At 42.4% G+C, this 10,646-nt stretch overlaps 1 protein-coding gene across 1 annotated transcript; it reads right to left on the bottom strand.

The window, feature by feature from the left end:
- Positions 1 to 221: 221 nt before the first annotated feature.
- Positions 222 to 5,800, bottom strand: MRPL15 (mitochondrial ribosomal protein L15). The gene is made up of 5 exons (XM_055546002.1): positions 5,608 to 5,800; positions 4,913 to 5,067; positions 4,220 to 4,385; positions 1,930 to 2,053; positions 222 to 1,496 (listed from the first exon to the last, which is right to left on the bottom strand). The coding sequence occupies exons 1-5, from the start codon at positions 5,716 to 5,718 to the stop codon at positions 1,159 to 1,161; spliced, it is 894 nt and encodes a 297-aa protein (XP_055401977.1). The 5' UTR covers positions 5,719 to 5,800; the 3' UTR covers positions 222 to 1,158.
- Positions 5,801 to 10,646: the final 4,846 nt, after the last annotated feature.

The raw sequence follows: 10,646 nt of genomic DNA, 5'->3' as shown, positions 1-10,646 counted from the left end.
AAAATTGTTGCCTATCTTCTGAAATTCACAGGTGACTATCAGAAAAGGTAATCCTAGTACTGATTCTTGTGAGTTCTGGATACTATGAAATGGCTTAATAACAAACCAAACTAAATAATCCTGCATAAACTGAAATATCCTCTTGGCACATAAATTACTTCATCAATTGAATATTATACCAGCAATATCTGAGGTAGATAAATTGACAAAATAATGCACTGTTTAGGTTTTTAAAAAAATTTTTAATAAAATAAACAGCAATCATTTTAATTCCACTGTAGAAGAATTATCAGGAATTATTCAAGATTTAATTGCATCAGGATAAATTAAGCTTCCACGTGGTTTAGATACAACAGATCTTTGCAAAGCTAAAAAAGCTTACTGACTGCTAAACCTTTTACATTAACAGTTTAATTTTCATGTTACCAACTGTTCTTATAGCTTATATAATCACTGACCATTTTCTTCAAAATCATTTAAAACGACTGCAAAACAAAGGTTTCCAAAGTCTAGGAAATAAGTAAAATTATATCAATTGCAACATTTACCTTCTTCAAAGAAAAAAAATGTTAATGGCTTGATCATTTTCGACAGCTTTGCCAGAGTTGAGAAAAATGAATTCACTTGGAATTTTCATTTCAATCTTGCCAGCAAACACTGCAATACTTAGAAACTATTCACCAGCCTTACACTCCCATCCAACATCTTCATCAGTCTGGGTTGAAGGCTTGCTGTCTCGACTCTGGGTAAGAGGTTCCTCAGGGCTAACCAAGAGGCACACCAGCTCATCAGCAGCCCTCAGACCCCCACTGAGAGGACAACAAAGCAAGCCCAGCCCATCTGCATTCTTTCTGATTTGCAACAATAAGACAAGACCTGAATGGGAAGAAGATGGAAAACTCAAGGGGAAATGGTCTAAGAGCCGCCTACTCCCTCGGGCAGCGTGCCAGCGAGCTCTGTTGCTGAGACACACACAGATCCACATCTTCCACGCAGTCCTTGCTTACTGTATTTTTAATTTTGATTAAAAAAAAAAAAAAAAGGCGTGATTACACAGAAAACATCATCCTCTGCAGAAACACAAACTGAGCCGACGCAGTGGGAAACATGTGTCAGCACCCCTTCCAGTGCCCTACCACTGGCTCCCCTGGACGGAGCTCAGGAGCTGTAGTACTCAAGCAGCTTCTCATCCGTAGGTTTCAGAATCTTCTTGTCTGCCATGTTCACCACCCATCCGGGAGCCAGACCAAAGAAAATCTGCCGTGGATCCTTCCGAGAAGTGAGCATTTTGAAGAGTTCGTCTTTAGTGATGTCGGGTAAAATATAGCCATACTTCTTGGCGAGCTCCAGTCTCGCTTCGGGAAATCTGGCAGGATCCGCCAGATAGCCTCGATTTCTCGCATCAGTGTAGTAGGGGACTAGTGCCTCGGGGGGGAGCATCCGCTTGGGAATGGGTTGTCCACGGAGAAAGAATGGGATGGGTTTGCACAGAATTTCTAAAAAACATTTTTAATAAAAAGAGAGATGCAAATACTGGCGATATATATACTAGTTTTCTCTTAATGATATTCTTTTAATTTATTAAAGTATTTCCAAGATGAGAGCTTAATTCCAAAAACTTTTTATTTTTTTCTTAACTTAGTAGACTTAAGTAAACAAATGGAAACACTTGATCTTCAAAAGTTTGCATCTTGAAGGTCAAAGTCATTCCTGGGTTACCAACAATTAGTGAATTTCTAAACATAGGGTATTTAAGCTCCAGATTTTTTTTTTCTAAAAAATTTTATGACATACTAGCTGAGGTGTATCAGAAGACGGAGCCTCACCAGCCACACCACTAGCAGAAATTCCCAAAACAGGAACCGAGGTGTCTGAACAAGTCAAGCCCTGGTGAGGCAGTCGATTCAAGCCCCGAGAGGACAAGCTTACCCAGGCTTCGCGGGTCGTAGAAGGCGGTCGTGACGACACCCCCATTCTTCTCGATGGCGGCGATGGCCAGCTCAGAAGCCAGCTGAACTTCGATGTTAACTTTTGCCTTAAAGGTGTCAGCACCCTGTCATCCGTCAAAACAAAAGTGTGAGGAGATGGCTGGGCTGCCAGCAAACTAATCACGAGGGCCTTCTCCCTGCCCTGTTTTCTCCTCCGGAGTGCCTCCAGCCCAGCAGCTGCTCCTACTTTAACACCTCTGCTTAGAGGTCCTATCAACCACCACCAAATCGTTCCTCATTTCTTTAGGCCACTCTATTTTCTTAGTTTTCATTCCCTAAGAGCAGGGATGATAAGACTTCCATTTTACATATTCAGCAGGCACCATCGTAAGTACCCATTCCCAACACCTCCTTAACAGGCGATTGTTTAGCCCTCAAAACAACTCTAAACCAATAGAATTACTGCGACACCAATGCCATAGATGGTGGCACAGAGAGCCTGGGCAACTTGCCCAAGAACATAAAGCAAGGGAGCCTAGTCCCAGTGGCTGTGTTCCTAACCACAACATTATGTCATGTGATATAGACAGAAACTTACTTTCCTGACCCACAAGTAAGCAAGAGGCCAAGAGATGGTTAAAGAGGGGAACAAGCATGCTGGAGCCAACGGAAGAACAAAATAGCTGAGCTCTGGAGGGCACCAGCCCTCTTGAGCGAAAGAGGCAGAGACCACAGAAGAAAAATAATTCTGAACTTTTTCAAGTCCTGTCTTTGGTCACTTTCATTAGGCCTAATTTCAAAACAGATTCTGACAAAAATAAAAAGATGGTGGCACTACCATTCTTTTTGCAGTGGTAAAATTTTTTCTGCTATTTTCGTGTGGTTGAAACAAGGTGGTTCCCAGTTTCAAAATATTCCATCAATTCTAAGACACATTTCTCCCTTCCCTGATACTGGTAGGCATTTTTACAATCATTGAGACCTTTGACTCAATAAAACAAGGTCTTGCCACGTTACCTGACATTTCTCATTACTATTTCACAGACTGTTTAACCATTTCCCTGTCTCTGGGCACTAGTGTTAGTTCCAGCATTTTCAGTGCTGTAAGATGCCTATTTAGTATTTCTTTATATCAATTAAGTTTCTTTTATCTTGTTTTACCTTAGGACACATGTTCCTAAGTTGGTGATTTTATGCTGAAAAGATCAAAACCATCTTATTACCTAATATTGACTGAAAATCTGAAATCCAGAAAAGGGCAACTGGTTTACAAAGCTGTAAATGATGAATAACTGTACATACTCAACCAATAGATTTCAGAATGATTTCTGCTAGTTTAACAGACATATGTCCAAAGCTGTTAGGATGTGCAGTTTAAGGTCTCATGAGGTCATGGGTTTTTCCGTATGTTACTTTATAACCGTGTTCCTTGATATGCCTAAAGTAGAATACCGAGGCTTAATCCTGTATTTGGTATTCTCTCTTCAAATCATTTATTTGGAAAACTTTTATCGCCAAGTTTACTTTTTCAAAGATCTGAAAGGTTTTCCCATAAACTATGCTTCCCTCTAGTGGACACTAAGTTAGTCACTTACACAGCGATCAACTGTATTATTGACACGGAAGAAAAAGGGGGTGGGGGGGCATTAGTTGATTAGCAATGTACAGGTTCATTTGCCTATAAAACTCCTGGCCAACTCCTCTAAATAGAAAACCTCTTCCCTACAATCAGAACTGACTGGATTTCATTCATCCCTTTCTTCCATAAATACCGAGTGACTATCACAAGCAAGTTGAAAATACAGCAATGAGTCAAAGCACCTGTACTCAAAAAAAACTGACATTACAGTGAGGAAGACAATGAAAAATGCCTGCTTGGTAATAAATATCAGGTGTTCATATATTCAAAGAAAAACCCTTTTGGGCACAATAAGGCAGACCGTCAGATACGAGAGTGCTCCTTTATAAAGAACATCTCCATAATAAAAATAATTTAAGCCTCAAATAATTTGGAAGGAAAAAAAAAAAAGTTAAAAAGATCCTCCTACTAGGATGACATCTGAACAGAGAAACAAACAGAGTGAGGGAGCAAGCTGAATGGATACACAGGAACAAAACTCAGGACAAGGGAACAGTGGCTTTCTAAAACCACAACTGAATATAACACAATCAACCACTACATAATGGTTACAACTTGAAAGAGATAAAAATAAAGGAGGCATAGCGTTGATTATATGGAAATCAGAAACAGTCATCTACGAAACTCCCAAAAAAATTTAATTCAGACTTACCTCCTCTACCAACTGGACTCCATAGTCCCTTTTAGATGGCTGGATGGTAACACCTCGCCCATTGACCAGCTGGGTTAAGTCAATAGGTTGTGTGGGATCGACACGGCCCAGGTCAATCAGGTACTGCAGCCTGTTGAGACTCAAAGGCTGATACTGGCGTCTGAAGCTACAAAAAAAGCAACAACAGATGGAAAACTCAGCCAGACTTATCCTCCTGTAAGACCTCCAGATGAACGCAGAGCTCTGTCCCGTGCTTTCCTGCATCAATTTAGTTGGTTTAAAATAAAACTCCTACATTTACTTTGCTCATTTATACAAATAAATATGTGAAAAATTTAACATACTATCTGAATTATGCATTACTGGATCTCGAAGTAAGAGCAGTTACCATTTACTGGGTGATGACAGTGGGCCAGAGTTTTAAACATAAAATCATTCTAAACCTCCAGAGCATGCATCATTACCTCCATTCTGCAGGTCTGGGTGTAACCTCTGGCTTTTTTCCTCTACTAAGTCAGGCTAAACTTCATTACCAAAAATGGTTCAAAGGAAGGGTAGCAAAAGTTTGCTAATTTAAAGAAGTGGATTTAAATTTCTACCAAGCTATCATTTGGTGATTCTCAAAATCACAAATTTTTACACTAAGAAGCAAAGCAAAGCAAAAAAATAAAACCACAAACAAAGCAAACTTACCTGTGTCCTTCATTAAAGCCGTATTTTGGGATTCGAAGGTAAAATGGAGTCTGGCCTCCTTCAAAGCCCAGCCGGGGCCGGGTTCCTCTCTGCCGTTCTCCTTTGTGGCCCCTGCCACACTTCCTACCTCTTCTCTGACCTCTTCGTCGTCTTTCCTGGAAGGAGAGAAGAATGTTTTATGAGCTGCAGATGCACTTTTTAAAGTATATTTCACCTCTGCGCTGTCTGTTGGTAAGGCCCTCATTCATCCTTCCAGCCAGCAAAGGGCCAAACCCACTACGTGCCAGGCACTATTCGAACTGCTCTGAGGTCAACACACCAAATTATAAAGAAAACTTTTTTCTTACTTGGCGAAAGCAACGAGTTGATTTTTAAGGTGACAGTATACCCATAACAGCTTTTCTAGCTGTGTTCAGTGACTTGCAGAACGTAAAGTATCTTTCCCTTTAAGATACAGGTATAATGGAAAAGCACTTCATGCTAACCCAATATTGAATGAAACAACCATCTGCACCTCCTGCGACCTCGCTCCCCGCCCAGATTAACCCGATTACTCCTCTAAACCCGAACCTGAGAGCTGGGACTACCGGGGCAGGCTTCCCGCATCACTCAAGTGCAGGGGCTCACAGGCCCCTCGTTCCCACAACGTCTCTAGACCCGCGACCCCAGGACTCCCGCGCCATCCCCAGCCTTACCGGTTTCCTGGAGCCCGGGTTCGGCCTCAGGTTAGCCAGGCTCACACGAGGCAGGGCCCGAAGCAGGTCCAGAGCCCAAGGCCCTGCTGCGCCCCGCACCCGGCCGGCCATAACCCGCTTGCAGGAGACGCCGCAAGGGCGCCTGGCATCCACACCCACGTGATCTCGGGCGCTGCTTTACGGCCGCGGCCCCGCCCCCGTCGTGCAGCAGGCGCGCAGCGCCGCAGGCCTCGGGGCACGCCAGGAGCAGGTCTTCATCCAGGCGGCGGCGGGTACGCTAGGCTACCTTCTCCGAGCTGAGCTGGCTTTGTATTTAGTTCCCTGGGGATGGGACCGTATTTTGAGAGATCGTGCCTTGCTCTTGGCTTGGAATGTGCTGCGTTTTCTTTCGCCGCACAAACACGCGTTGAAACGCTGCGCGTTGTAGGACTTGGTGTCAACTGTGTGTTCTGAGCTGTCTCACAGTCTGGTGCTTAGAGAGGCAGGGTCTTCTCCGAGCGCCACGTGGAGCCCCGAATAGCATACTCGGAGCTGAAGTTCCGGTTTGGAGCTGGGAGCTGGGCTGATTATACGCCCTGTCAACTGAAAAATTGCACAACACAGAGCTGTGAGTTATTTGGGGCAAAATGAGAGCTATAGCCTAGAAGACAGCCACTCAGCTCTGAGAAACAGTTCCGAAGAGGTGGGGGGAAGGTCGGCTTATATGTTATTTTAGTGGAGTCAAGAGTCACTGGAAAAGACCCTGATGCTGGGAAAGATTGACGGCAGGAGAAGGGGACGACAGAGGATGAGATGGTTGGATGGCATCACCGACTGGATGGACAGGAGTTTGAGCAAGCTCCAGGAGTTGGTGATGAACAGAGAAGCCTGGCGTGCAAAGTTGGACACGTCTGAGCAATTGAAATGAGTGGAGTCAAGCACATTTTGCAGAGGCTCCTGCTAGTAAGGAGGAGAAGGTGTCCCCTTTAATGATTTCACTGCTTTTCTAGACACAAGGAAAGTCTAGAATTTGGGCTTGTAAAGTCTGAAAATATCTGAATATATGAAGGCCTGTTCTGTCAGTTTTTCCCAGAACACAGATGCCTCACTCCTGATCTCAGACCTGAACGCTGAGGTGAGGGGGGTGTTGAAAGACAGGGGCTGCAGTGGCTCCTGACTTCATCCTTGTAGAGGCAGATAGTGAGTGCCTTTCAGTTGGCACCCTGAGATATGAGAATAATACCCAGAGTTGAGCTATTACCAATGGCTGGCTGGCACCAACCTGTGCTTGCTGACTTCACTTGCTGTTAATGAAGGAGTCACCCTGGCTTGATTCACTAACTAAACAACCCCTTGTTGGTTAGATGTTATTTCCTTTGACAGACTTGGCAAGGCTGGTAGTTTAACCAAATTCTAATAAGCTACCAGCCTAACCAAATTCTAATAGTAAGCAGCCAGGATTCATACACTGCCTCTTATACTATGTAAGTAGTATTTTTTTTAATAGTATAAAGTTGAATATCTGCAGCCCAAAGTACATTATTTTCACTCAGAAATATCAGCTTCCTTATTTTTGTCTTAAGTGAGTGTGATACAGACCATGCCCTGTTCCTGTACTGTTTTTTTTATGTTTCACCGTCTAGCTGGGGATTTGTTCCTACTGGTGATCACAAGTAGTGAAGGTGGAAATAAAATTTTGGAGGGCAGCTATTTCTATGTTTAGCTAAACCTTTTTGAAGTTATTTTAAATCAAGTGTAAAAAACAAAAGCAGATTCCCTGGCAGTTCAGTGGTTAAGATTCTGAGCTTTCACTGCTGGGCCTGGGGTTCCAGCTTTGGTCAGGGAACTCGGATCCCACAAGTTGCTTGTGTCGGGGCAAAAAAGAAAAAAACTACAGAAAAAATTGCATTCATTCCTTTATTTGAGCAATATTTGAGCAAGCTACTGAACTTGTTACAAAAATATGGACGAAGTAAAAGTTTTGTTCCCAGATTATTTGAAGGTAAGCTAAGGGAGATCTTCCAAAAATGAGTACTTTTGAAAAGTTAAAAAGAGCCTTTTGTAAAGCTAATAGCACAAATACTTTCAAGAGGGAGCTGCTGCTGCTGCTGCAAAGTCACTTCAGTCGTGTCCGACTCTGTGCGACCCCATAGACGGCAGACCACCAGGCTCCCCCATCCCTGGGATTCTCCAGGCAAGAACACTGGAGTGGGTTGCCATTGCCTTCTCCAATGCATGAAAGTGAAAAGTGAAAGTGAAGTCGCTTAGTCGTGTCCGACTCTTAGCGACCTCATGGACTGCAGCCTACCAGGCTCCTCCGTCCATGGGATTTTCCAGGCAAGAGTACTGGAGTGCGGTGCCATTGTCTTCTCCGTCAAGAGGGAGCGGACATATGTATACCTGTAGCTGATTCATGTTGATATGTGGCAGAAGAAAACAAAATTCTGTAAAGCAATTATCCTTCAATTGAAAAAAAAAAATACAAATATGTGAGTTCCGTAAAACAGTGTGATGATACATGACCAGACTCTATTTAGAAATATAGAAAGAAATACTGTGAAAAAATAAAAGCTAGTTTCTGACCTTAAGGCTTCTCAGTTCAATATATTTCTTCATCTTTCTGTTATAAATTTCATAATTCTGGGAAGAAAATTGCAAAATATGTTGCAAAATATGTCCTAATCTTCAGAAAGAAACACAATTTTCCCCCTTATCTAGAAAAATCATAGTTTTCACTAAGTAATGAGCTTCTGGGTGAGTGTTCATTCCAATATTGTTTTTTATCATCAAAAAATTTTCTATTAAATAAATGAGATACAGGAAACATAAAACAGTGTGCTGCACTTCTGGGAAGTAGATGCTTTTTGTTGTATAGGTTATGTAATGTTATTGGTGGACATCGGTTAATAATAGTACAAGTAATAATTGTGGTTAGCTGTAGACTCCAATTTATCCCATAGCAACATGTTGACCAAGCATATAAAAGTGAAAATTTGATGAGTCTCACCTATGTTTTAAGAATGTAAAATTAAGGGTGTGTGGTGAATAAGTCATAAGTCATTGATCTTTATGTCTATAGAAGTTTTACATCATCATCATCATTGCAGGATAATGTTTATTAACCACCCACATGCTTGGGGTGTTGTGCTAGCCCCTGTTTAAATCACATTAAGGAGACCTTGTAATAAGAAAACACCTCAGCAACTATTTAAGTTCATCCTGACTCCAGCCCTGGTTAATAGTGACCACTGAGTCATATAAAAGAATGAAGTGGGACTTCCCTGGCAGTCTGGTGGTTAAGACTCCATGCTCCCACTTCAGGGAGTACAGGTTTAATTCATGGTGGGAGAAATAAGATCCCACATGACGATCATTAAAAATTAAAACAGCATTAAATATGGATTTTGGGGGAGGGGGATAAATTTGACAAAATATTAGGCCAATGGGGCTTCCCTGGTAGCTCAGTTGGTAAAGAATCTGTCTGCAATGCAGGATACCCCAGTTCAATTCCTGGGTCAGGAAGATCCCCTGGAGAAGGGAGTGGGCTACACACTCCAGTATTCTTGTGCTTTCATTGTGGCTCAGCTGGTAAAGAATCCGCCTGCAATGTGGGAGACCTGGGTTCGATCCTAGGTCTAGGGTTGGGAAGATCCCCTAGAGAAGGGAATGGCTGCCCACTCCAGTATTCTGGCCTGGAGAATTCCATGGACTGTATAGTCTATGGGGTTGCAAAGAGTTGGACACGACTGAGCAACTTTCACGCTATTCAGGTCTATATGATGAAAAGTGTAAAACATTACTGACAGAAATCCAACATTACCAAAATTAATATCTATCAGTTCTTAGAAGTTTCAGTTGTCAGATTTCCTCAAATTGGTCTGTAGACTCATGAGCCTCTTAATGAAAATCCCAAAAGCCACACACACCCCCCTTTTTTTTTAATTAGCATCAATTTAAGGGTTTTTGAGAACCCACAAAATTTTCAGCACTCAGATTCAGGACAAGAATGATTGAAAAAACAACAAAAAAAACATATGTATAAGACCTTCAACTTTCAGCATTCTGGCTATCATGTGAGTAATGTGAAGTTTTTTGTTTTTTGGTTTTTTTAAAGATCTTTCCTCACTATCTTCTTTACCCTGGACTCCCTAAGGACTGTAAAAAACAAAACTGGGGCTCCGTAACAACCTAGAAGCCTGGGATGTGGGGGGAAGGTGGGAGGGATGTTCAAGTAGGAGGGGACATGGGTAAACCTATGGTTGATTCATGTTGATGTTTGGTAGAAACCAATGCAATACTGTAAAGCAATTGTCCTTCAGTTTAAAAAAAAAAAAAATGACATAACTTCAACTGAGTAAATTAAAAACTAATGGCTTTATGCAACCATTTATGAATTGGGCAGCATCCCATATGGCAAGTAGAAAGGAGGTCTGAGGAGCTGCACAGACAGAGGACTTTTAGAGGTAGAAAGAAGATGGGAACAAGAGTTCAGTTCAGTCGCTCAGTCGTGTCCGACTCTTTGTGACCCCATGGACTGCAGCATGCCAGGCTTCCCTGTCCATCACCAACTCCCAGAGGTTGCTCAAAGTCATGTCTATCCAGTCAGTGCTTCCTCCAACCATCTCATTCTCTATCGTCCCCTTCTCCTGCCTTCAGTCTTGCCCAGCATCAGGGTCTTTTCCAATGAGTCGGCCCTTCACATCAGATGGCCAAAGTATTGGAGTTTCAGCTTCACCATCAGTCCTTCCAATGAATATTCAGGATTGATTTCCTTTAGCATTGACTGGTTGGATCTCCTTGCAGTTCAAGGGACTCTCAAGAGTCTTCTCCAACACCACAGTTCAAAAGCATCAGTTCTTCAGCACTCAGCTTTCACATCCATACATGACTATTGGAAAAACCATAGCTTTGACTAGACAGACCTTTGTCAGCAAAGTAATGTCTCTGCTTTTTAATATGCTATCTAGGTTGGTCATAGTTTTTCTTCCAAGGAACAAGTGTCTTTTAATTTCATGGCTGCAGTTACCATCTGCTGTGATTTTTGGAGCCCCCAAAAATAA

Source organism: Bubalus kerabau, chromosome 14, assembly GCF_029407905.1.
Source record: "Bubalus kerabau isolate K-KA32 ecotype Philippines breed swamp buffalo chromosome 14, PCC_UOA_SB_1v2, whole genome shotgun sequence".
Lineage (NCBI taxonomy): Eukaryota > Metazoa > Chordata > Mammalia > Artiodactyla > Bovidae > Bubalus > Bubalus kerabau.
Note: the sequence above shows the minus strand (reverse complement) of the source record. Positions and strands in the feature narration are given on the sequence as shown.

Excerpts from the sequence above, each read along its gene's own strand:
- MRPL15 (XM_055546002.1), bottom strand. The coding sequence starts at position 5,718 with ATGGCCGGCCGGGTGCGGGGCGCAGCAGGGCCTTGGGCTCTGGACCTG. Across the intron at positions 5,068-5,607 it reads ACCCGGGCTCCAGGAAACCG|GAAAGACGACGAAGAGGTCA; the intron begins GTAAGGCTGGGG and ends CTCTCCTTCCAG. Across the intron at positions 2,054-4,219 it reads GAGTCCAGTTGGTAGAGGAG|GGTGCTGACACCTTTAAGGC; the intron begins GTAAGTCTGAAT and ends GACGGATGACAG.